Source organism: Podarcis melisellensis (assembly GCF_964234715.1).
Source record: "Podarcis melisellensis genome assembly, chromosome: 4".
NCBI classification, from domain to species: domain Eukaryota; kingdom Metazoa; phylum Chordata; class Lepidosauria; order Squamata; family Lacertidae; genus Podarcis; species Podarcis melisellensis.
Window position 1 is genome coordinate 71,243,866 of NC_138531.1, and position 27,520 is coordinate 71,271,385.

Genomic DNA, 27,520 nt, shown 5'->3' on the forward strand with positions numbered 1-27,520 from the left:
AGCCAGAGCTGCACACGGAAACGCCGTTTACCTTCCCGCTGGTAAGCGGTCCCTATTTATCTACTTGCACCCGGAGGTGCTTTCGAACTGCTAGGTTGGCAGGCGCTGGGACCGAGCAGCGGGAGCGCACCCCGCCGCAGGGATTCGAACCGCCGACCTTTCGATCGGCAAGTCCTAGGCGCTGAGGCTTTAACCCACAGCGCCACCTGCGTCCCCCAAGCCTCTATACATCATGCAAATTTCGATTCTACAGCATAAAGATCAGACCGCTTCTGAGAAAGAATGGGGATTTGCTGTCGAACTTCTGCAAGCTTCTTTAGGTCTGTAAACAGAAATAAGAAGGCCCATATTACCACTAATTCTCCTTCACTGCTCCCCACACTGCCCTGTAGCCATTATAATTTAGCATTAATTTAGCATTTATCCAATGTTGACAAAAAACCCTGCCCCACAACCTAGTTATTGCAGTATTTTTAGTACCCCAATAACATTTATCAGTGTAAGTTTGGGGAGATTTTGGATCACAAAATTTTTTTGTTCGTGCTGGATGAATTGGGCTTGACACAACTAATACACCCACAGCCAGAAAGCCCTTATCCAGAGGAGGTAGAATTGTATGTACAGGAAACAGTTGTCCCTGCATATTGAGCAAACAACAAAATTTCTGTTCCTTAACTAAGCTATGGTTTTTATCTTCAATTATAATAACAAAAACTACCTTTTAAAGTAAAACTGCTATGGAAATATTGTACAGTGGTACCCCGCAAGACGAACGCCTCGCGAGACGAAAAACTCGCAAAACGAAAGGTTTTTTCGTTTTCGAGTTGCCTCGCAAGACGAATTTCCCTATGGGCTTGCTTCGCAAAACGAAGCTTGCCCCGGGGACAGCGGGTCTTCTCTTTTGAAGCAAGGGGCGGCGGGGAGATCGCTTCTCCCCACCGCCCCTTGCTTCAAAAGAGGTCCGGGGGCAGCTCTTCCCGCTGCCCCCGGACCTCTTTTGAAGCAAGCGGCTGCGGGGAGATCGCTTCTCTCCGCAGCCGCTTGCTTCAAAAGAGATCCCGGACCTCTTTTGAAGCAAGCGGCTGCGGGGAGATCGCGTCTCTCCACAGCCGCTTGCTTCAAAAGAGATCCCGGACCTCTTTTGAAGCAAGCGGCTGCGGGGAGATCGCTTCTCTCCGCAGCCGCTTGCTTCAAAAGAGATCCCGGACCTCTTTTGAAGCAAGCGGCTGCGGGGAGATCGCGTCTCTCCGCAGCCGCTTGCTTCAAAAGAGATCCCGGACACCTGCCCCAGCCGCTGGGCTTCGTAGCGCTGCTGCGAAGCCGGGCGGGGGGCGGGAACACCTGCCCCAGCCACCCCGCTTCGGAACGCTGCTCCGAAGCGGGGTGGGGGGGCGGGAACACCTGCCCCAGCCGCCGGGCTTCGTAGCGCTGCTGCGAAGCCGGGCGTGGGGGCGGGAACACCTGCCCCAGCCACCCCGCTTCGGAACGCTGCTCCGAAGCGGGGTGGGGGGGCGGGAACACCTGCCCCAGCCGCCGGGCTTCGTAGCGCTGCTGCGAAGCCGGGCGGGGGGGCGGGAACACCTGCCCCAGCCACCCCGCTTTGGAACGCTGTTCCGAAGCAGGGGGGGGCGGGAACACCTGCCCCAGCCGCCGGGCTTCGTAGCGCTGCTGCGAAGCCGGGCGGGGGGGCGGGAACACCTGCCCCAGCCGCCGGGCTTCGTAGCGCTGCTCCGAAGCGGGGTGGGGGGGCGGGAACACCTGCCCCAGCCGCCGGGCTTCGTAGCGCTGCTGCGAAGCCGGGCGGGGGGGCGGGAACACCTGCCCCAGCCACCCCACTTCGGAACGCTGCTCCGAAGTGGGGTGGGGGGGCGGGAACACCTGCCCCAGCCGCCGGGCTTCGTAGCGCTGCTGCGAAGCCGGGCGGGGGGGCGGGAACACCTGCCTCAGCCACCCCGCTTCGGAACGCTGCTCCGAAGCGGGGTGGGGGGGCGGGAACACCTGCCCCAGCCGCCGGGCTTCGTAGCGCTGCTGCGAAGCCGGGCGGGGGGGCGGGAACACCTGCCCCAGCCACCCCGCTTCGGAACGCTGCTCCGAAGCGGGGTGGAGGGGCGGGAACACCTGCCCCAGCCGCCGGGCTTCGTAGCGCTGCTGCGAAGCCGGGCGGGGGGGCAGGAACACCTGCCCCAGCCACCCCGCTTCGGAACGCTGTTCCGAAGCAGGGGGGGGCGGGAACACCTGCCCCAGCCGCCGGGCTTCGTAGCGCTGCTGCGAAGCCCGCGCCCCCCAGCCTTCAGAAGAGGTCCGGGGACAGACTGTCCCCGGACCTGGTCTGAAGGCGGTTTCCCTAGGAACGCATTAATTGATTTTCAATGCATTCCTATGGGAAACCGTGCATCGCAAGACGAAAAAAACCGCAAGACGAAGAGACTTGCGGAACGAATTAATTTCGTCTTGCGAGGCACCACTGTATACCATTTAGAAAAAAACTACAGTATGTCAATTCAAAACTAAGGTTAACCTTGCATATCTCACCCCAATGATAAACCTGCATGACAATGTCTTTGTTCCCCAAACTAGATTCTATGGTTTGTGCCAACCTATTGACACCCTATGCCCCCCATGTTTCCTGGCCTTTCCCTGACCATTTTTTTGATGGAAAAAAATGGAGAATTTTAGTATCCTAATGGTAACATTCAATGCATTTCTTATGTGTGTTATTCCCTGGGTGGTTTTTTCCCCCTTTCAGAAGGAAAACAGTAAGTGGCAACTGGCTGAAATTTAGAGACGTCGTGCGGATGGCAATGTCCTAGATTAGAAGGACTACCCTATATGTCTACTTATAAGTAGACTGCACAATGAAAAGTGTGCCTGGGTAAGTTTTTATCCCAGAAAACAAGATGAAGGTTAAATCCTTCATTTTCACATGCAAATTCAATTAATTTACCATTGCATGAAAGACATGCAAAGTTATTGAGCCTGCTTTGTGCTCTCACTCATAAATATCCTTGTGGGGGGTGGTTGTTTATTCCCATTTTATAGTCAAGGAACTGAATCGTGTCACTCTGTCCTGATTTAATGCTGCAGAAGCCGCCCATGCCATGGGAAGACAAAAAACACTACTGCAGACTCACCTATATCTGCATAGATAACAGTTTCCTCAGTGCCAGCTTTGGCTATGACCTCCCCCCTGAAAAAGAAAACAGAGCCATTACAGAAGCTCTCTGGGAGCTGGGAGAAAACGGACAACAGAGCTGTGGCCTTTACCTTGTTATAGGTTAATGAACATATTTTAAAACTTAATTTTTTTTGCTTGTTTTGTATTTTATTTAAAATAAAGACATTATAGTCATACCTCTTGTTACGTTTGCTTCATGATACGTTTTTTCAGAATGCATCCTGCGGCGACCCAAAAGTACCAGAAAGGGTTACTTCCAGGTTTCATCACTCACGCATGCGCTGATGCGCAAAATGACGTGGCGCGCATGCGCAAAGGGGCGAATTGCGACCCACGCGTGTGAGACATGGGTTGCGTTCCTTTCAGGTTGCGAATGGGGCTCCCAAATGGATCCTGTTCGCAACCAGAGGTACCACTGTACATGCACCCCTTAAGAGCCACAGACTTCCTAAAACAAGGCCTTCAACCTCCATTTACTTCTTCAACCCTCCGAGCCCAAAGGTGGAATGGGAAAGAGTTTCAGAAGGACCGGCTGATAGGAAATGGAAGTTCCTGACTCAGCCGTTTGATTCCCATCCAAACTAGATGTGAACAAGAAAAGAAGCAGGGCAAAGAATTCTGAAGCAGTAAGCTTTCAAGGTAATCCAGGTTTTGATCACCACCACAGGAGTTCGGATCTAATGGTCCAAATGAACTTTTGAAAATGTATCACGTTCAATGTTTCTCTCACGTATCCTTTCCTATTGGCCTTCCCAACATTTGCTGTTTCAAAGTTTTACTAAAATATAGTACAAAATAGATTCTCAGCAAGGCTTTATCTGAATGAATTGGTCTGGTATTGTGCCACAAATTCAAAAACTTTGAACTAGAAACTGAATCAGAAAACATGACATGGGATGGTACTGAATGCAAGACATGTTCAGAGTACACTCCATTTTCCTACTTACCATGGATTTACCACAGTGCTGTGTCCCCAGGCTACATAAGACGCCTTCTCATCCCTGGCAGGAGATGCCGTTGCCACATAGACTTGGTTATCGACAGCTCTGCATGAAAAGGAATAAAAGGCTTCAGTATGAATCTTTGTGCACTGGAGAAAATGCAGCAGATGAATGGAGCAAGCTTGAAATTCTATTTTGCTTTGCATGCATTCATCCATATATCTGCTTCAGTGTAAGCAAGTACCATATTGTTTTTAATTTAGTGAGGGAATCTCTAAATTGCTTTCCTATTTAAAAAGAACAGCACCTTCAGCAATGTAAAAGTGTCACTATTAAACTATTTTTTCTGCATGCACTTGGGAGAAGGGATGATTTGCTGGATCTCACCGTCCTCTCTGGAGCAGTTCCCAGTGGGCTGGCCCCGTTGTCAAGTTAAACGCCCCTGGATACACCAAGAGCTGGCAACCTGGTTCAAAAGGAAGGAGATGGTGGCTGAGTTGCATTTATATTATTGGGAGAGAAAGGCATAGCCATGGAAAAGCAGCAGCAATCTCACCACAATGTTTTTTTGAGACGTTTCTCTTCCTTTGGTCAAGTCTTCCGGGTTATGCTTTGCTCTCCTCTGCCGCCAGTGGACATTCTGTTTAGCATATTTTTGTGTAACAAAAACGTATACACCGCTCGAGTGAGGTTTCATTACAAAGTGGTTTACAGAAGCAATAAAACAAAGCATTGATCTTATCAGTACAAGACAGTTAAACCCAGGTATTGTAAATCACCCAAAACTAATTAAAATCAACAATCTAAAAACTGATTAAAACACATGTATTGTCCACATGTTTGGATGGGCTTGCCTAAACAAAGATGCTTTAAGCAGGCACTGAGAAGAGGAGAGCGAAGATACCTTCTTGATATCAATAGGAAGGGAGCTCCAAAGTGTAGATGATGCCACACCAAAAGACTGATTTCTTACAAATGTGGCACCTGTAATTATTGTGTAGATTGAAGTGGCCAGGAGGGCATATAAAGGGTAAGGCGATCCCACAAGTTTCAAAAAATGCAACCTGCTCCAAGCCCACAAGATAGGTCAGGTTAGAATACCTAATAAATGTCAGCTGTGTTGGAAATGCACTCTGTATGAAGTTTAGCATTGCAGTTACTATCCAGAGATCCTTTCAGCCGCTATGGCTAGTCAGTGTCCAAATCAGTCTGGGGTCTTTTGGAAGAGCTACCTTGATGGCAGAAAGTGAGGAGGAATTGAAGAAGCTTTTAATGAGGGTGAAAGAGGAGAGCACAAAAGATGGTCCGAAGCTCAACATCAAAAAAACTAAGATCATAGCCACTGGCCCCATCACCTCCTGGCAAATAGAAGGAGAAGAAATAAAGGCAGTGAGAGATTTTACTTTCTTGGGCTCCATGATCGCTGCAGATGGTGACAGCAGTCACGAAATTAAAAGACGCCTGCTTCTTAGGAGAAAAGCAATGACAAACCTAGACAGCATCTTAAAAAGCAGAGACATCACCTTGCCGACAAAGGTCCATATAGTTAAAGCTATGGTTTTCCCAGTAGTGATGTATGGAAGTGAGAGCTGGACCATAAAGAAAACATGAGTTTTCATTAGACAGGCAAACACTAACGGACTGATGAGAATGTGTCCTCTTTGTTCAGTATCAATTATATGACTTTTAGTTGTTGCACCTTAATGGGGAACCTCCCTAATTAGACAAATAAATGCTTGCCTTTTGGGACAAGGAGATTCCCTTAAGATCAATTATGAATATGCCAAATTGTAGCTTGGATGCAAGCACATTGTCCTTGCTAGTGTATGGAACTTTAGGATATGAAATTGGGTGTTTTACAAGGAATCGTCCTACCCTTCTCCCCCACCACAAATTCAACTCAGCAGGATGTCCTCACCTTTCTGTGTGTAGATTTGAGCAAGCTCAGCAAAGCGGAGGTCGTAACAGATCCCAAGACCTATCTTGCAATAAGCTGTTCCAAAACATTAAAAACATGCCAGATATGTCACTGCCTTGGGAAGTCCAAGCAGAAAGCTCAGTCTATAAATGCTTACCTTTCTCTCTCTCTCTCTCTCTCTCTCTCTCTCTCTCTCTCTCTCTCTCTCTCTCTCTCACACACACACACACTTAATACTTCCTTATTAAAAATATGGCTGAAAAGATCCCATACACAATGAAAAGACAAACTCTCAGTCTGCATACAGAAGCTAACAGCACAGCCATTTCTTGACCACACAGGAGACACAATACATCCTGAAGTGAATTGCTATTCACTAGAATGAAGACGCTTTACTTACGTGTATCAATCACAGATAATGTGGCACCGGGACTCAGTGTTTCTGATTCCTGAAACCGGATTTTCCCGGGGACATTAATGTCAAACAAATGAATCTGTGTTCAAAATAAAAAAGGTGTGCTGCTTGCAAATTATTCCACATTAATTGTGCATTCTCTATATGCCCTCTATCCATTCATATATATTTATATCACAACAGGCAATTCTATGCTCTGCATATATCTTCTAAATAACTTCAGTTTTCCAGAACACCTTGTAGTGCTCTCATTTGAGAAGTATATACAAGGGAATCCCCAACTTCACAGGGTTCCATTCCAGGCCACTGTGTTCATCACCAGGACAAGCGCAAGGGGGGGGGATTCCCCCACCCCCTTTGGGTGCCATTTTCAACATGTGTCAGCAGCAGCATGCATACTGAATGCGTGCAAGTGGGGAAGACTGAGCTGGATCCAGATTTGCTTTTCTGCCCATAGCAATGTTTAGCCCAAAGATAAATCACTGCAATTTAACCTGCAACTTATGGAACTATGACGAGAATGCCAGCGTGGTGCAGCAATTAATGTGCCACCTTAGATGTAAGAAACCTAGATCTAAATGTGGGAATGGGAAACTTCAGGTATTTGCCACGGAGCAAACTGGAAAGCCTTGGGCAAAGTCCTTTTGTTGTGACTCCATTCTAATCTTGGCAGAAAGTGCAGGATGCAAATGTAACAAACTATTCTTCAATGCCACCAAGTATTCTAAATAAATGGCCACCAGGCTTCTCTCAGGTGCTGGATGAATTTTAAAAAGTTATACCAAACAAGCCACAATATATGTACAGTGGTGCCTCGCAAGACGAAATTAATCCGTTCCATGAGGCTCTTCGTATAGCGGTTTTTTCGTCTTGCGAAGCAAGCCCATTGACAGCTTAGCGGATTAGCGCTATTAGCGGTTTAGCGGCTTTTAGCGATCAGCTGTTAAGCGGCTTATCAGCGGATCAGCTGCTAAGCGGCTTAGGAAAAGGGGGGAAGGGGAAAAACCCCGCAGGAACTCGCAAGACATTTTCGTCTTGCGAAGCAAGCCCATAAAGAAATTCGTTTTGCGAAGCGCCTCCAAAACGGAAAACCCTTTCGTCTAGCGGGTTTTCCGTCTTGCGAGGCGTTCGTCTTGCAGGGCACCACTGTATATATTTAAAATGAGTCATAGCTGAATCAGAAACCTGCAGGTACTGCAGCATGTGGAAGCAAAGCATGTTTTGTTTTAACCATAATGTACACATTATACAAATAATAGTGGGTTTCCTTTACATCGAAACATGGCAATATCTATCATATTTTACCTTTCGGTACTTGGTTATCATAGCACCATCTGGACCAAAGCCAGTGCATGTGTTATACAGCTTTCCAGCATCCTCTTCTGGAATAGATCCTTTCATTAAAGAGAAGAAAATTGTTATGACTTAGGCAGATATTCAAACACAATGCTTGTTCTAATCTTACACTTGTATTTAGGACAAGCAAAACTGTAACACTCATCACAATCGCCAATATGGCAATTTACCTCCAATCAGATAAACGCCACACTCCTTTGCAATTTCCGAGAGCTTCTGTGTGGACTCGCCAGGAATTTTCTCTGCATATTCTGGAAAATATTTTGTGCCATAGGGAGAATTGAAGCATTCCTAAAATTGAAAGCAAAATGAAACAGACATCTGTGTAGCATATTCAGAATGCAAGCCCTACGTACACTTACCTGAGAGCATGTCCCACTGAACTGAGTGGGGCCTACTTCTGAGTAAATATGCCTATGACAGCCCTCTCAAAGTCTGAGAAGATTTTAAAAGTAATCTGTACAAATGTGGCTGGCCACAAGAGAGCTCTACAAACTTCTTCTTCTTGACAAAGCCAAAACATGGATGAACTTCCAATACTGGAATTGTTTACAGAATATAATATAGCTCTGAATTTCTACGCAAGCACACACAATGTATCTTTAAACGTGAGATGCAGTCTTCTTACATCTGACTTGCTTACGTCAGGCAGCACCTTTGGAAAACGCTTAGGCTTCATGATGGGTCAAGCTACAGGAGGATTTGGGAAATGGGTGGGGGCTGAGCAAAGGCAGTGTCAAAGGCTTCATGGAAAAGGTGGGCTAAACGAGGATTTGAAGTTAAGTAAGAGAGCTGCTATCGTACAGGTGTTCTGACAGGTAGTTTCAAGAATACAGGGCAGCAAAGGAGAAATGGTGGAGTCAATGCATGAGCAGAAGACCTTTGGATGTTGGTGGGAGTGGAGAAGTAAAGATCACAGGCCAGGATATAATAATTAAGATATATGTTATGGCAAGGCCACAGAAGCAGGCAGAGGTGTAGTGGTCCTAATCATAATATTATTGAATAGTCTTAGAAGATTGTATAATCTTAGAAGGGGGTATGGCTGTGACTATCACAAAGGGACCATGCACATCTGAATTTGCCTCGACACTACTGGAAGTTGGTAAAGAGAGTCTGTGCTGGGTCTGGGAGTGAACAAGAAGTCAGTGTACTGTGGGCCCCAACAAAAGGCGTGGCAATAACAATGCCACAGAACCTGGGCCACGGTCTACTTCCTCAGAGAAATCAGAAGGATGCATTACAGTGGTACCTTGGGTTACAAATACTTCGGAATACAGACTCCGCTAATCTGGAAGTAGTACCTTGGGTTAAGAACTTTGCCCCAGGATGAGAACGGAAATTGCGTGGCGGTGGCAGCGGGAGGCCCCATTAGCTAAAGTCGTACCTCAGGTTAAGAACGGTTTCAGGTTAAGAACGGACCTCCAGAGTGAATTAAGTACTTAACCCGAGGTACCACTGTATAGAAGTCTAGCCTTGAGATCTGGGTAACAAGAAACAACATTATTTGGATTAAATCTGAAACGAGCTGCCTTCGCTCTCACCAGACAGATACGGTCATAGCTACCTCCATAATCTGGTGCATCTAGGCCCAACTTAATCAAGTTTCTTTACCTCCCCACTTTGCTTCCTGGCTCACTGAGAAGCCAATTACTCTGTAGAATAAAGGCAAAGGGAGAAATTGGTGAACATAGATAATCCGCGTTCTTCAAGATTCATGAAACGCTTGGCACATTCAAACATGATAATTTCACAAGTAATGTATATGTCATCACTTTAAGTGGCTCAGGAAGAGAACAGCAAAGACCATTTTGAACATCCGTTGTTTACTACATACAGCTAATATGGGAATATTTATTTGACATCGGAATATCCATTAGCAGGAGGAGAAACATCCTACACTTTAAACGTTCTGGCTGGTTTATCAAGAACTTTGCACTGTTGGGGCTGCATACAAGGCAGCAGAAGGTTAATGACCAACTCATGAGGTTAATGACCAACTCAGGCAAGAGAACTCTGTGGGAAAAGAGGATCAACCCAACAGGAAAGGAACCATTGCCCCAATTAAGATTCCTGCTGCACAAAGCCAGAAAGTGTTGTGTTTTCAAAAAGAACATTTAGTGTAATCACTTGTGTGTCAAAGGTAGTAAAGCAAAACATAATAATAATAGCAGTAATAGTAGTAGTAGTAGTAGTAGTAATAATAATAATAATAATAGTAATTTATTATTTATACCCCGCCCATCTGGCTGGGCTTCCCCAGCCACTCTGGGCGGCTTCCAACAAAATATTAAAATACCGTAATGCATCATACATGGAAGAATAAAACAAAACAAAGGGGAGATATAAACATAATAAATAAATAAATGGCTCAGCTAGTGTCTTCACTGATGTCTCTTCAGCACCAGATATAGATCTATTACAATTATATTATTGCTCAATTTGAAATCACTTTTCTCTCCTCTGTGGAATTACAGGCTACTGCTACACATTTTAGAAATGGTTTTTAATCTTGTATTTGGCATTTCAGATACAGTATTTTATATTTTCCCATCTTGGGAAATCTGTTGAAGGCAGGCTATAAATAATCTGAAAAACAAAACAAAACCCAGAAATGTAAACAAGACAGTTTTAGCTGTCATATCCAAAATGCACAGAACTAAGAACAACTTACACTTGCACATTATTTCAAACCCTGCTGAAGGAAACTCGCAGTACCAGGGAGGAAGACTGAAACTCTGTGAATAACAAACAGTAAACGAGTTTGAAGGTTTTGTAGGAAACAGGGAAAGTACTCACTGGGAGAACCACAAGTTTTGCTCCTTGTTGTGCTGCAGACCTCACAAGGCCACAGGCTCGGTTCAGGTTCTCAGTTTTGGCAGCAGACACGTGAAGCTGGATGAGAGCGATACGAAAATCTAACAAGCAAGAAGGCAGATCGTGAACTAGTGGGAAAGACCCCCAGAAAATACTCCTAAATTTATAATTTAAAAAACCCCTGAAATTATTATTGTACCTGCAGTGCTCCAAATGCTGCACAGACAACCTGATAGATAATTTATGGATTATGACAGAAATTCTGACAAGGATGTGATGCTTGCGGGCGGTGGGGGAGTTGAGATGGATAAAAAATGCAGGTAAAAGCCATCCTGTAGGCAGGGGTGATGTTGGTGGGGGCCAAGCCAGGACAGTTGCAACTGCAGTTGCCCTCTCCAATGGTTTGACTTTACTCCCCCGCCCCATGGCACGCTTCCATTGTCTCTCAAAACTGACAGATGCCAACAACATTTCAAACTGTTGTGACCTTAAGGTGGTTAAGTAATACAGTGGTACCTCGGGTTAAGTACTTAATTCGTTCTGGAGGTCCGTTCTTAACCTGAAGCTGTTCTTAACCTGAAGCACCACTTTAGCTAATGGGGCCTCCTGCTGCTGCCGCGCCGCCGGAGCATGATTTCTGTTCTCATCCTGAAGCAAAGTTCCTAACCTGAGGTAATATTTCTGGGTTAGCGGAGTCTGTAACCTGAAGCAAATGTAACCTGAAGCGTATGTAACCCGAGGACTCTCATGTGGACAAGTTAGAGAGCAGCCTTTTATTCCTGCACAGCCCCAGAGCTTCCTAAATTTACCAGAAATCAAAGAAACTCCAAAACAGAGTCCTTTAAACTTACTGGAAAATTGGCCAACAAAACTTGCACAGTAGCAGAAATGTTTGCCTCCCTCTAGTTGGAGGGGAAAGGGAAGCAGTAACAAAGGTCAATTTAATTTTAAATCTTTTGTGGGGTAAGCATGTGTAGCACAAACTTTGCAGGCGCCTAGAGAGATTTCTAACAGCGCAATCCTCTGCATATTTATGGAGGAGACAGTCTAACTGTGTGGGCTTATTTGCTAGCAGCGTTAAGGATGGCAACGTGAGGCTATGGGCCCCTAAACTGAGGAAATCTCAATAAACTCAGGCTTACTAGTAGACAACAATATAAAGGATGAAACTGTAAAGTGTGACACAGTTATTGTTGCCATTAATTTTAGGGCAACCGTCCCAGATCACACCAGCACCACTTGAAACCCTGTTCTGGTTTCAAACCATAGGTCCGCTGGTTTAGAATGGAATTTCTTCACTGGCATGGGTAAATATTCAAAACGTGTATTCCCTCCTAATTCCTGCAGAAAGGAGAGCAAGTATTTCACGGGGCGAGGGTGGGGTGGGATGGATAAATTGGCCTTGGATAAGAATCCACTAAGGAGATGACAGACTTGGGCTTGCAATCCCGTTGCCCCACGGAACTCACTGAGACTTACTTCGCAGTAGCCTGGCATAGGATTTCAGGCACTTTTATTATAACTACGCTGAAAATCGCCCCGAAACACCACGTGCAACATCTACGGGGTGGCGGTGGGTGGGTGGGTGGGAGGCTGAGCGGTCTCCTACCAAAAAAAAAAAACCCATAGCAGCGATTATGGATAGAATGAGCATCTCAGGGTGCAGTTCCAAATGCACGCTTCCTTCTGAAAGAGACGTGCACAAGCTAGATCAGTGCAAAGTAGCAGGAAAGAGCAACCTTGTTTACCTAGGAAACTCCCCCTCCTCTTCCACTAGCAAAGTGGGTGGGTGTCTCCCTGTTTAACTGCCAGCCCAGATCATTTTGCACCGGAAATTAAGAGCCCCTAACGAAGCCCAAGGGTCCCCCCCGGCAGGAAAGTCACTCACTGGCCATGACGCCTTTCGCCAGCTGCATAACCGCGAAGGCTCCCCAGCAAATGCACATTCTCCGAGGGGCGCGGGCTTGGAGCACAGCGCATGCTCCGGAGGAGCGAAGGGTTGCTGGGAAATGTAGTTCCGTTAACTGCCGGATCGGACCCAATGCGCTCTCTGCTAAAGCAACATAGGAGTGGATTAAAAGGAAATATTAAGGTTGCTTGCAAGAGCGGTGGCGCATAAAGGAGGCGGGTATATTTATATACATATATACATATATATATATATATACATATATATGTATAGAAATGTATAGAAATAAATTCACACACACACATGTATATGTGTGTGTGTGTGTGTGTGTGTGTACACACACACACACACACAGTGGTACCTCGGGTTACATACGCCAGTGGCGTAGCGTGGGGGGTGCAGGGGGGCCTGGCCGCACCGGGCGCAACATCTGGGGGTTAGGGTTAGGGGGCGCAAATCCACGGGTTAGGGGGCGCAAATTACTTGCCTTGCCCAGGTTGCTGACAACCCACACTATGCCACTGACATACGCTTCAGGTTACAGACTCCGCTAACCCAGAAATATTACCTCAGGTTAAGAACTTTGCTTCAGGATGAGAACAGAAATCGTGCAGCAGCAGGAGGAGGCCCCATTAGCTAAAGTGGTGCTTCAGGTTAAGAACAGACCTCCAGAATGAATTAAGTTCTTAACCCAAGGTACCACTGTATATATATATTCCCCACTCAACCTGGTCAGGACTCTTGTACTCTTGATAGGTGAGATGTCCAAAAGCATGGGCATCCTCATGAAACAAAAAGTTTTTCATCCCAGCCGTGCTTCAGTGTATCTGAAGAAGTGTGCATGCACATGAAAGCTTATACCCCAGAACAAACTTAGTTGTTCACTAAGGTGCTACTGGACAATTTTAAAATTTATTTCATGCTGGGGAAAAGATGCTCTCACTGAGCTTCAGCTTAACCTGCAGCCGTAAGAGGCAGACGCCCCCTGAAAAAGTGGCAACCACAGCTGTCCCGTCGCTATATTCGGTTTAAGTTTTATTATTAGCTCTTCAAATCTTCCCAACAGTAGGCAAACTAAAGGCACTGGAGAATCAGGCTATTATCCGGAGGAGGAGGAGAAATGGGAACCAAACACACAGCACCAAAGGCTTCCCGCAAAGTTACCTCAGCCGTTTGATCACACCAGTTAGCAGGCAATCAGGTTTAGATGGCTGAAATGAAGAAGCCTACAGGAAAAGGCACTCCAGATGTTGTTGGACTACACTTCCCTTCACCCTGGACCCTTGGCTATGCTGGCAGGGGCTGATGAGAGTTGTAGGAGGGTTGCAGGCAAATAGCCAACGCTGCCTTCAAGGAATAGAATGAGATCAGGTCGTTTCAAATTATTATCTTGGCAATTGGCAACCACTTGCTGTGCCAGTTTATGCAGGCATCACTACCATGTCTCATTCTGTTCCACTGGACTGGTTCCTACTGTTCAAAAGATTGCAGCCTTAAATCTCTCTTTTGAGGTGTTACGAGGAACTCTTGGGCCAAGGTGAACATGCATTGTGTTGCTTGTTTGGCCCAATTCTTGTTCCTAGGGTGAAAAGCACAGTATTTCTGGCTATGTTGGAAAAATGCAATGATAGGTCTAGTGATTCAGGCACCTGCACATGCTTAGTAAAGAATGCCCTCATTTCTTTTTAATATTTTCTTACATATTCACACTTCTGTCTCAAGTGATGTCTACACTGGCTTGGTCATGCCGACAGAATGGAAGATGGCAGGGTCCCCAAAGACATGGTCTTCCCATCTTTACCTTCCCATCACAAGCAGGAGGAGTCCTTCCATTCATGGAGAGCTTAGGTCTGAATCCATCACCCTTCATGTTTGATTTTGATGAATCATAAAGAAAAACAGATTACAGTAAAGTGCTAAAATATTTAAATCCGCAGAAATGACATCGTCAGATCAAACATTTTTTATCTGAACCATTTGTGTTCAAATAGTACTTTATTTACAACTGCAGTTTATAAACAATAACACAAACATCTTTACATTAACACTATGGGGGGAATCTCTGTGTTGAAGTAGGCACAAATTGGAGGCTGTTCAGGAGATTTTACTTTAAAGGAGAACTGAAGAAAAAAAATACGTAAAATGACAGCTCTGGGGCAGAATTATAAATACAGGAGCATTGGCAGAGGTGCAGTTCATGCAATGCATCGTCAAATACTTCTTTTAGTGTTGTTCATTTAGATATGTTTTAAAATGGGAGTTAGTTCCAGGATTAAGGTGCCATAACTTGATTCCTACTATGAACGTAACTTTAAAGAGCTGATTTGCTATAAAGGTCAGCTTAATTTATTTTGTGATGATACCGCAACAGAATCTTTTGCAACTGGAGGTGTTCAGCTTTGTTTTTGTTTTGCACAGCACATTTAATCCCAACAGTTTTGCAGCCTTTCATATCTTCATGTACTGAACTTGCTCCAGGATACGAAGAGCATTCAAGTTCCTCTTAAACATTTGGTCAATATGTGATAGCTACAGATTTGCAGCAAAAACTTGTAATTCTCAAACCAGTGAAGACATTATTTCAAAAACTTAACTGACATGACTTGAAGAGGGAAAAAAGGCATGTCATATGTATAAAAAAATCATTGCAAATATGTAGCTCTCTGATCACTTTGCCTCACTTGCAAACAGTACACCTTCAGTCCGTGCCAGACAGTTTCTGAAAAGATAATCCAAGAATTATGTTTGTCTCCCCATCGTGGCAGCCAACTCTGATATTCCATCACATGAATTCTGATTTCAGCGTCCATTCTACTGCTGACCATGGCCCAATAAAAACTCCACTTTCATAATAACCCAGCCACATACTTGTGAGTGTAAACTTTTCATTACGGCATCCAATTCAACATTTCAAGTTTATTAATTTAGCCACTATTTTTTTACTTGATAGCGCACAGAAGACGTTACACACCCACCCAGTTTGGTGGACTGCAATATTATTTTTAGCTGGGTCCCAATTTTTCCTAGTTCTAGTTCCTAGCCTATGTATTGTCACCCAGCAGATCAAACCACATATTCAGTGCTTCGGGCCTTTAAAAAACAGCTGCTACTTAACAGTTTGTAATATTAAGAAGAAAATGGGTTTCAAATATTTTCCCATTATCTTAGAAGTGCTGTGTGGCTTCAATACAATTCTTCAAAGTGATCTGTGTATTGAATCGCTCTTATTAAGAACAGGTCAGCTCCTCAAAAGCTACTTGAAAAATAACTGACATTTATAATAAACAACTTTTACAAAATCCAAGAGTGTTAAAGAAAAAGACTTTAAAAATATATTCAAAATGTATAATTTACTCCTATCTTAAACCTGCTACTCAGGCACTCCCATCAGTAAACTGAAAATGTCCTCTTAGGTTAGTATTCCACAGGAAAATTCATTTTAGGTCCATGTGCAGTATCCAGGTTGTCATTTTTTCTTTTTTTAAGACACAACTGAAAAAGTCTTTTTCTCATTAGCTTTCCAGGGCATCCAGAACTTTCATAATCTGTTGCTTTATGGCTTTGGTAGCATCTCCTGCATTTGGAATCAAGTACCTTAAGAAATGGAAACAAAAAGAACATTTGTTGACATACTGAACAAATTCACTGTTGATCCAAGATTTAGTATAGAATCGTTGAGCTGGAAGGGACCCCAAGAGTTATCTAGGCCAACCTTCTGCAATGCAGGAATCTCAACTAAAGCATCCATGACAGATGGAGATAATAAAAGGATTAAAAATATTGTTTCATAATGACTAAGGCTTCTTTTCAAATAGCCACGTTAATCCCTGTTTGCTGCTTTCATATGCAGTTTGCAAAATAACTACTGTATCACAGTCCATCCATCCAGAATTTCCTTGTGTAAATGGTTGTGTAATTCCCACCGCGGGTACACTTTATCTTACTGACATATAATGAGTTATAACCAAAGGCATCTTGGAAGAGCACCCTAATGTACCATGTGAGAAAAATGGATGATTTGCACTCCTTGTATAGATCTAAAAGTGATATTCTTAAGCAAGTCAAAACCTGAAAACTACTAAAGAATTGACTTATACCAGCACTAGCAGCCTCGTACCTGGATTACTCAGAAATTCTAATGAAGAAAAAGCCCAGCCATTTTGAAACTAGTGGTTAAAATCAGTTGTTTTGAAAGGTCCAGTCTGCCATATTGATTCAAAATGGCATCCAGTTGTATCCAAACACAAATCACAACCTTCTCATTAATCATAGAAATTTGGTTACTGTATCTTAGGTAAAGGTACCCCTGACCCATTAGGTCCAGTCATGGACGACTCTGGTATTGCGGCGCTCATCTCGCTTTCTTGGCCAAGGGAGCTGGTGTACATGCTGGTCATGTGGCCAGCATGACTAAGCCGCGAACCAGAGCAGCACACGGAAATGCCATTTACCTTCCTGCAGGAGCGGTACCTATTTATCTACTTGCACTTTGATGTGCTTTTGAACTGCTAGGTTGGCAGGAGCAGGGACGAAGTAACAGGAGCTCACCCCATCGCGGGGATTTGAACCACCAACCTTCTAATTGGCAAGCCCTAGGCTCTGTGGTTTAACCCACAGCGCCACCTGCATCCTGACTGTATCTTAAGATCTTAAATGCATACTGAGTAGGAAAGCAACTTTCCAAAATATATATGTAAAAGCTGTTTTCTGCATACTCAAAAGTTCTTTGCATCCAACCCGTTTGCATCCAACCCATTGCAGGAAGTGAGAAATAAAAACCTCTGTCCCATGATGGTTGAATGGAGACAGCCATTTAATATAATCCTGTAATCATGTGATGTTTGCAGTAATAGTTTTCACCTAATAAACAGGGCAATTTGCACAAGCTTTAAACAACTTAGGTGAAAAGCCACTGAAATGGAAACGTTTAGCACTTTGTATGTCTTACCTCAACATTAAAAAAAAAAATCTTGGGAAGCTATGTAGTTTGAGGCTTTGGTAAGAAAATCTCGTAAAAGTCCAGCAGTGCAGGTCATGTGGAACACTAACTATGGAATAATAGTTTGTAGACTGAGGTTCATCTAACACTTTTGAGTAATATGTAGAGAGATTTTAAGTCAGAAAAGGCAAAAGAGCCTTTCAGAGGAAGTACGTAGCATGGAATACTAAGAGTGTCTAATTGTCTGTACCACACTATTTTGATTTCCCAATCTGATCTCAGAGGAGAAAATGCACTGCAAGTGATTGGGAACAGTCATGTGTAGATGAGTCTGAAGCAAAACACAAACAAACAAACTTACCTCTCAATTGCCAAAATCTCTATGCCTGAAGTGGTGCTATTTCCATACTTGAAGGTTATTAATTCAGGATGTTTTTTCTTGGATGTTATTTTAACTACAGAGTTTAGTGCCTGGCGAGATTGTATGTAAGCAAATCCCTTTCGGGAGGCAATTTCCCTCAGACAGTACATATGTGTTGCTGTTACTAGAAGATGACTGTGAACAAAGCAAAAAGAGAAAAGGTGTTTTTTTGTCAGAAATACACAGGGTGGAATCCAACGTTGCATGAGCCGAATTATGTCTGTACACAGGAACACACCTTTCTACTCCCGTATTACAGACCTCTACACAAAATGCCTAATTTGCCCCAGAGGCTCCCCCGACTTTCCACAGCAGAATTTGAAGTCATGTGCAAGACTGCAATGGAGAGAAGGTGAAGTCCTATTCCACAAGCAGAAATCTGTTTCACTTACACATAAAGAACATAGGACACAATCCAGAGATGGAAAAAACATGGTGGGAAAATTAGCAACAGTACTCATTTCCTGAAGCAAATGGCTCAAAAGACTTTGTAGCCACTTATAAATATTTATTTCAGAATTAAAATGCTGGTTTTCCTCTGACAGAAAATGACAGTGCTTTAATCAGCTGATACTGGAATTTCTCAAACTGTTTTTCTTATCATAGGGTGAAATGTTTCTTGGGATGAAGTCTCTCAACCATTACCTCTACTGTGAAAATATTTTCTGAAGGGACCTCACAGTGAAAAATCCACGAGGTACCAGATCATACAAACAAATTAAACTCGTACAAGTACCAGGTGCCTGCTATAGTATCTTTTTTTATAAACTCTTTTTTTTAGCTTTTCTTCAACAAACAAGGTGAAAACTAGACATGATGCCAATCTTAAGCATATTTACTATGACGTGAGTGTCGCTGAGATCAATGGAACTCAATTCCTGGTAAATATGTCTAGGACTAAAGAGTTTGTACACTGAACTCATTCCCAGATCATGCAGATCTTCACCATGAGATAAACAGAAATTCACACTGTGGTAGAAAAGATGATTATGTGAGTCCACAAAACTCTCTAACACATAGAAGTCAACAATACCAAATATCTATCTATCTATCTATCTATCTATCTATCTATCTATCTATCTATCTATGATATTTATGTACTTTTTATAATAAGTATTAGTGATTATAATTATCCATCCAACAATACCTTGGAAACATGTGTCCATTTTCTTTCACCTCTTTACAGGGGAAATGAAACTTTATGTCTGGTTTATTTATCCAAGTCTGGATGTTGACGACCTCTTTTCGATCATCATCTGACATTGAGGAGCTGTCAATTTCATCTGTTTAAAAAAGAAATGAGTGATGTCACATGGATAAAACATAGATGAACACTTTTTTAATGTTACCTACCCGATCCTTTGAATAATAATAATAATTTTCACATTATTATCTGAAATTTCTAAAATGAAGAATACAGTACATCACTATTTAAAAGTGTGTCTTGGTTTTTATGCTGGATCATTTTAGATTAGACAGCTGGGTTTACTCTAGGCATGATAAAAATCTGGATCTAACCCTGTATCTATCACATAACTGAATTCTCACGTTTTCATGCTTTTCTTTGCATTTTTGTTACGATGTATTGTCCAAGCCTAAAGTTTCAGTTCAGCTGCAGTTCCAAAAATTAATAAGTAACGCTGCAGTGTCAAAAGTAGGTCATTTCACCTCAAATCTAACTTGCCTATTTGGTTTAAGCTTCCTAATGGTTTTGCTATTATGAAAGTTATTGTTCATGGTAGGAGATGGGCTGCAACATGGTTTAATCTATTAACCATATGAATCAAGCAAACTAGGGTGATATACAATGGTTATTCTCTTCTGCCAGAAGGAAACTCATCAGCAGAACAGGGAGCCAGACCCCTAGCACCGCTGAGCAGATTTTCTTTTGGGAGAGGGATAACCAAAAATTGTCTCCTTTCCTGTTCCACTGATGGATTCCCTTCCTCCAGCAGACAGCCACCACTGGATACCACCCTCTTGATAAATGTGTATTAAAGTGCATGTGGATAATAACAGCATTTCCAAAATAAGATGCATGTTTGTTTGTTTTTTTTTGACAATGCACAAGTCACAGCAGGTTATTCACAGAAGAGACACAAGAAACGAGAAAATGCCTCTTCAAAGGTGGCACTTGCCACCCGCAGTTTTTTAAAACACTTGTCTTTTTTTAAAAATGTACCTATTAAAAAATCTGCTTGCCTGATTAACTCGGGGCAATTGAATTGTTTTAATTAAGTAATATGAACTATTAATTAAGTTATGCTTCCCTAGTTGGAAGAAAGAATTTTACTCATTCTGACATTGAGTAGGAATGCACAATTATGGATCAAAAGTTTACACAGGCAGTGACTTCACAATTCAGAAAACAGCATTATCTACACAAGAGGATGTTAAGTTCAAAGTCTGCTAATTCTTCTGTCTTATCACTCCTTAAATTGATTGACTAGAAGACAGGAATGGAATCATCCCATTTCCTTATCTGATTTTTCCATTCCATTTTTGTGTCCTTCTTGTCCTAAATAAAATATTGCACTTTATTTTCCTAAATAATGTATTGATCAATGCAACAGAGTTCCAGCACGAGTGCAGGTCAATCCTAAAAGCAACTCTAAATATAGTATTGGGAGGCCAGTCAGCTGTCATTCCTAAGTGATTTTAGATCACATGTTTTGTTTTGCGAACAAAATGTTCTCATTGCTGGACTCACAAATTCACTACGGGAATTGACAAAGATGGATTTTTTTTTCATTCACAAAAGCCATGTCCTGAGAGCACCAAAGGGCCAACTAATGCCCCTCGTCTCATTGCTCTTATGTCAATGTCATTTTTGGCTATTATGCACTTTTTGTCAAGGTTGATTCAGCCCTTTCCCTGTGGGAGGCCTTGAAAAATTACCCCACAGCCAGTAATAAAAATCCTGATTTCCCTGAACCCCTGATGGATTCTTAATTTAGGAAGCATGTTTCTCTATCTGACCCTTTTACATGGTTTTGTACGTTTTGTGGTATTTTATGCATTGTAACTTGCCATTATTTCTGTTGATTGTAGTTTACCAATTCTTTATTGTAACTGTTAAAACTGTAAACTGTTTAATTATTATCAGCTGACATTTAACTTTACTATTCTATTCTAAAGAATTATTGAATATTGCTTTATTTGATTCAAGTTGTTTATTTTACAGTTATGTTTTTATTGTGACTTTTTGTAGAGGATCAGATTGTTATTGGGTGTGGTGTGATCTTTGCAGTCTTATTTTGTTGTTTCTTCAGCTTGCAAACTGCCTTGTGTGTACTGATCAAGAAAGGTGGTATACAAATTAAAACTGAAATGAAATATTATTGGGTGGTTGTCAGTGAGAAGATCAGTAATGGCAGATAGGCTTCTCTATTGTCTCCTCTCTGCAGGAGTCTCTCGTGTGATTCTGGTAGGTTGTAGTCTCACTTCACATGAGGCCTAGTTAAAGGTCTAGTTGGCGTCCTACATTAAATCAGGAGATGTCCTAGAATTCTCAGGGCATGTGACTGATGCCCTCAACAAACTCCCCCCTGCAACCTTATAGTCCTAAGGTTAAAGGTAAAGGGACCCCTGACCATTAGGTCCAATCGTGGCCAACTCTGGGGTTGCGGCGCTCATCTTGCTTTATTGGCCGAGGGAGCCAGCATACAGCTTCTGGGTCATGTGGCCAGCATGACTAAGCCACTTCTGGCGAACCAGAGCAGCGCACGGAAACGCCGTTTACCTTCCCGCCAGAGTGGTACCTATTTATCTACTTGCACTTTGATGTGCTTTCAAACTGCTAGATTGGCAGGATCAGGGACCGAGCAACAGGAGCTCACCCCGTCACAGGGATTTGAACCACCAACCTGTGGTTTAACCCACAGCGCCACCCGCCTCCTAAGGTTACAAGCATGCTAAACAAAACATATTGGCTGCTTTAGTAAAGTGACAAGTGCATTTAACTCAACAGATCCCAGAGTAAGTTCAGGCATTGGTTAAAACACCTCTTTGGTAATACATCTAATGGCTTGCAAGATGGGACATGTGAAGGGGGAAGGAATGGGTTTCTGTGCAGTCAGTCTGAAATGGGACCCAAAATCCTCGGGCTTTTCCTCCTCCAAGGGAGCATTCCTTCCCCCTTCACGTGGAATTTGTTTATACTTGATTTCAGATAGAAGCATTCTCTACCATACCAGTATCATACTCTTCTTCATCTCCAATGCTGAAAACCGGTTTCACGCCTCGGTAAGGTTTCCCCACTCGGTCACTGCTGCTCACATGTCTGTCGACAAGGGAAGATTATAGGGTGGGGGTGGGAGAGAAAAATCCTACGTGTTAAGAAAGAAAAAAGAAACTGGAAAAAAGGACGACACCATGATATATCCCATAGCAGCATGCAACGGCAAAAGACGTGAACCTGTATGTGCAGCCAAAGGATTCCAGATGAAGACAGCTGGCCATGAGAAAAAAACAGAGAGTGGCCAAACGAGCCACGCTGGATTAGTGAAAGCAGACAACAAGGGCTGAGTTGTATTATAGTGGTGTGGTCCATTTTGGAGAAAATGGTGAAACTGCCTTCTCATTAAACTGCAGCGAACACAGCTCTCTCTAGCAGGTCAAATAATCTATGTCAGAAGTCTCTCCTAATACTGAGTTGCGCTATTGGGCAACTATTTCACACACACACACACACACACACACACACACACACCACAGCTTTGGTAGGTTGGAAAGTTGAGAGTCTTTAAAATAATCTCTGAAGATACCTTCTTATGGAACAATACAACAGCCTCAGCTGGCATAAACGATGGCATTCCCTATATTCAGTTTCCCCCTGCTGCTTGCCCATTCATCTTTTGTTGACTTACTAAAAATATTACTTGGCATAAAAATATTACTTGGCATAGATACTGAGCATGACTCAATAAAGAGGCACATGTTTCCAACTTGTCACACATTTCCTAACAATTACAGTGGCCGAATGTTTCCTTTGAAACCTTTCTACATTCTGTTTTTGAGAGAGAGAAAATGTTGATGCTCATATTTACACACTGCTGTTGAAATTTAAATTCAATTGCTGTTAAAGGGGTGGAGAGAAAGAGGTCTCACTCTGTTCCTGAAGGCATATCTTACGGCTTTTGCTTTCTAGGACTCGAAGGTATTAAAAGTGGATACTACTTGGGAAAAGAAAATTGTTATAGGGGGAAGCAAACAAATGCGCTACCCAAATAAAGCAAAGTCGGGAGTGCTCATTAGTAACTTAAGACAATAAGCATCAGTAACACTGACAATGTACACATGAAATGGGCAGTGTGACAGACGGGTATGGGGGTGATACAACTTTAGTTTAGATGAAACTATGTTTGGGGGAAACCAACTACGGTTAAGTGTTATATTTGCATAGCACCATCTTGAGCATACATTTCTGGTTGCCTTAATGTTTCCATTCTCAAAGCATGCCTCCTCTGGTCAAGACTTTGCTGTTTAGTGGCACCAGAAATACTAAGGTAATGTTGCTGTTATTAAGTAACACATTGCAAAATTGTGGATCAGGGTTTGTTAAGTTGTAAACAACACATTATTTCTTCTGAATAAAGCCTCCAAAGAAGAAACACCAATTCTCTAAAAAGGTAATTTACCTCTTTAAACTTTCACTTGCTCCTGTATGAACCTACTCCACTAAGATCTTTAGACAGAGTTGCTTCCAGGTGGCGCTACCTGGGGAAATTTAGGGTGGTGGCAGGAAGGGACAAAGCCTTTTGGAATTTTCCTTACGCCTCTGGAATGCACTTCCAGAAAAGCTGTGCTATGCTTTGTTGAAATGCAAAGAGCATTTTTAAAGATATGCGTTCATAAACTGATATTAATAACTGTCTCCTTTGCCAATATACTTTTTTATGGAAATCTTGCTCGTTGAGAATTTGATAATGTGGTTCAATGGCAACTCTCTGTTGCAAAGAATAGTTTTAAGCAATATTTTAAATTGGTGTTGTTTTAATAGTAGTTGGTTAGATGTTTAAAATATGTTGTTGGTTTAGTTTTGTTTTATTTCAGATAAAATTTGCAAATAAATAAAAATGATAATAAAAACACAACTTTTTAATTTTGAATGTTGGTATAATGTAACACTACTGCTCTGCTAAAATTCAGGTTGATATGAATTTAGCTGATCTCCAAAGATCTGCTTTCTGTATGTTGACACAGGTGCAGGAGGAAAAATTCAAATTCCATCTAAAGACCCCCTTTCAAAGGCAACTATGGTTGCTAGCTTCGTAACCAGCTTGTTCCAAAACAATGTTATAAACTGCCTTGTGCTATTCCGATGACGAGCAGCATATAAAATAAATAAATAAACAAACAAACAAACTAGAATCCATGGTTTCCCATTTCAATTGTAACAGGAAACTATGGTTAGTAAAACCTCCTGGTTTGAATGCTGTATGCTGCTGAGAAGCAAAGGGGCTCTGTCTGCAGGTAAAAGGATTACCACAGTTTAAGAAGAGATATGATTGTCTGAACATGGCAATGATGTTTAAAAGCTTGAAAAAGAAGTAATCGGTGTGGTTCATGATATGGAAAAGGGGAAAGATGTTCCAGAACAAACAACAAAATGAATATGAACAAGTACTGTGTATACAGCTTCTTTCTCTCTCTCTAGTTTCCAAGACAACACTTGAAATGCTTTGATAGCTTGATGTTAAAATAATCTGATAGAGATTGTCAGTGTAACCAATGCTTACAAACATTGTGAAGTCATGCGAAAAAAGGACAAAGGAAGTTTTACTCAGATGGTTCAATACAATGGCTTACCGCTGCAAACTTGCTGTTTCAGGCCAGGAAAGATTGAAAGAAACTCTATAGCAAATTGGGGCAGAGGACAGAACAAAGTAATTAAAATCTATAAGAAAGAGTATCTGATTTATTTCTTCTTACTTGGCAGTAGAGTATCAAGCAGAAGGGAGTATGAGAAAATATGAAAAAAATCTTTTTCAATGAGCATTTTAAAAAAAAAGGAATAAAAGAGCTGTATTATCCATACATTAAATACTATTTCATGGATTTCAGGAGCTGTTAGTAAGATCTGCTACTCTTCCACAGAAGTAGTAATGTTTCAATTATGGCTAAATGTGCACAAAGCTATTTTGGAGTACAAGGAATGGTGGATAACATAATCCTGAGTTCAAAGAAAGAGATCAAGATTAATCGGTTGGCTAAAATCCCTAAAGTTCCTTTATTTTACCAATTTTTACAAGGTCAAGTTATTAAACCCAGAATCTACTTTCCCAATAGCAAGACATAACGAGAGAGGCAATAGTTAAATGTGAGAATCTTTTAGTTGTCCAGTGTTCACACTCAAACTGTTCAGAGAGAGGTTAAATAACTTTTAAGGGCACCAAAATTGTTTACACAGCTCTAAAATGGTGCTCTAAATGGTGAACAATCAGGTGATGGTGCTTGTTACAGACATTTTGAGGGAATAAAGTTTCTATGAATCCTCCCCATCCTATGCATTTACTCAAAAGTTAGTCCCACCGAGATCAATATGACTAACTTCCAAGTAAGCATGCACGACTTCAGCCAATAATCACTAAAAGCAGTCAGACCAAAACAACTCACCTATCAACTGGAGTTGATGTATTTTCAATAAAACTAATAACTTTTTCTTTCACATTCACAGATCTCGTCTTGAAAGCTTCTGTCATCTTGTTGACCAAGGACTTGACACCCTTCCCATCATTTGAACCATTTGGAGAATCGCCCTGGAAAAGATTTTTTTGCAGTTATTTGATCTGTACATAAGTAATCTGCATGAAGGCTATTGTCATATTTATCTCAAAGATGGAGATGTGAGATAGTTAAAGGGACAATCTAGGATAAGGTTTTTTTTTGGGGGGGGGTAGCTATGTTTGCTTCACTTCTTGACCAATCAGAGTCAGATGGCTATAATAGTCACTTTTCTCACAGATCCAAAGTGACTTACGTATATTAAAACCAACTAATAAAAAACTAAAAACACAGCTATACAGATGGAAGGCAGACCGTGCACATCCCAATCCACTAAAAGAGGCCACAATGCCACCCTTAAAGGTGACCGACTCTGGGGTTGTGGCGCTCATCTCGCGTACAGATTCCGGATCATGTGGCCAGCATGATTAAGCTGCTTCTGGCGAACCAGAGCAGCACACGGAAACGCCGTTTACGTTCCCGCCGGAGTGGTACCTATTTATCTACTTGCACTTTGACATGCTTTTGAACTGCTAAGTTGGCAGGAGCAGGGACCGAGCAACAGGAGCTCACCCCATCACGGGGATTCGAACCGCCGACTTTCTGATCGGCAAGTCCCAGGCTCTGTGGTTTAACCCACAGCGCCACCCGCGTCCCAATGCCACCCTTAAGCTCAGGTAAAGAGATAGTCTTTGCCTGCTGCCTAAGAACAGATAAAGACAGCCACAATGGCTCTACCTCTATTGTTGGAGGCAACAAGCCCCCAAATACCAGCTGCTGGGAACTGCAAGCAGAGAGTGCTCTTGCACTCATGTGTTGCTTGCAGGCTTCCCATAGGCCTCTGGTTGGCCACTGGAAGAACAGGATGCTCAACAAAATGGCCCTCTGGACTGATTCAACTGGTCTCTTGTGACATTCTTGGTTTAAGTAATATAGCTTGAGCTGCAAAAGCCTGGAAGTAAATGTCTTTGAAGACAGGTTGCAAGGGATGAATTCTGCACGAAAAGCAGTCCAATCCACAGCTACACGATTTGATATAAGAAGTATACTCACGTCAACTAAGGAGTTAAGACTACTTTTTGAGTACGAAGTACTAGCAATCCAATGGCCATATCCACTTTCTGGTCCTTCCACATTAATGTCTGCTAAGTGCTGTTGCAGTGCTGTGAGAAAGGACATTACATATTTTGTGTTGTATAGCACTATGCATTCTGTTTTGTCCTTGTAACAAAACAGGCACCATTAAACCAATGTACACAGGCAGGCAGGCAGGCAGGCAGTCACACACACATACACACACATATAAAGAAATTAAAATGGATTAACTAAGATCAGAATTCGAGTTTGGCAGCAAGAAAAAGGAAATGTGCTGCGCTAGGTAGAGCCCAGCACCTTGATAAGGATGCAAACTGTCTCCTTCCCAGTCATCTGACTATTCATTTAACTAGTGGAAAAGACATTTGAAAAGATAAAAACTGATGTGACTAAATGTAAATCTTACCCATGAATCCTCCTTTGGCAATGCTTACATATTCTTTATTTTTCTGCAATAAGAAGATTGTAAATCACTCTGGGAATACTAAAATTGCTGTTCTTCACAAGGTAAGCAGAAACATGAAACAGGCCAAGCATGCTTAGACTAGCTGTATTTGGCATTTCATCAGAATATGGTTAGAAGACCTTGATCACTCTGGTCTAAGAACTTTCATATATAGGAGTTCACAGGTGAATATTCTATGTTATAAAATTAAGATAATGGCTTGGATCTATTATTCTCCTTGAATAGAAGGGCTGCTTTCATTTGCAGAAAAGTCTTTGACTCAGTGGAGGCTTTCAGTGGAGGAAAATGGGGACTATTTTTCATGAATTTCTCCTTCCTGGACAGCCTTTCATTCTGTTCCATA

General features: G+C 42.5%; 2 protein-coding genes across 4 annotated transcripts in view; both read right to left on the reverse strand.

Annotated features, from left to right (window-relative positions):
- Positions 1 to 214: 214 nt before the first annotated feature.
- On the reverse strand, positions 215 to 12,602 carry NIT2 (nitrilase family member 2; the record flags this gene model as incomplete). The annotated part of the gene is given in 11 exon segments (XM_081908551.1): positions 215 to 322; positions 3,132 to 3,187; positions 4,123 to 4,221; positions 4,504 to 4,582; positions 6,035 to 6,109; positions 6,435 to 6,528; positions 7,755 to 7,843; positions 7,976 to 8,096; positions 10,605 to 10,723; positions 12,511 to 12,554; positions 12,556 to 12,602. Coding segments are annotated over 11 exon segments (915 nt in total). The 3' UTR covers positions 215 to 230.
- A 1,838-nt stretch (positions 12,603 to 14,440) lies between these two features.
- TBC1D23 (TBC1 domain family member 23) overlaps positions 14,441 to 27,520 on the reverse strand; it is a 35,805-nt gene continuing 22,725 nt past the window's right edge. For 2 of the 3 annotated variants that reach the window (XM_081908456.1, XM_081908457.1), the window contains exons 12-19: positions 27,118 to 27,160; positions 26,670 to 26,779; positions 25,509 to 25,651; positions 24,702 to 24,746; positions 22,085 to 22,173; positions 19,039 to 19,174; positions 17,832 to 18,026; positions 14,441 to 16,125 (exon numbers count right to left, since the gene is read on the reverse strand). In XM_081908456.1, coding sequence (XP_081764582.1) covers positions 16,044 to 16,125; positions 17,832 to 18,026; positions 19,039 to 19,174; positions 22,085 to 22,173; positions 24,702 to 24,746; positions 25,509 to 25,651; positions 26,670 to 26,779; positions 27,118 to 27,160 — 843 coding nt within the window. In that variant the 3' untranslated portion in view covers positions 14,441 to 16,043. The remainder of the gene's footprint in view (positions 16,126 to 17,831; positions 18,027 to 19,038; positions 19,175 to 22,084; positions 22,174 to 24,701; positions 24,747 to 25,508; positions 25,652 to 26,669; positions 26,780 to 27,117; positions 27,161 to 27,520) is intronic. The other variant, XM_081908458.1, reaches the window with a different exon arrangement.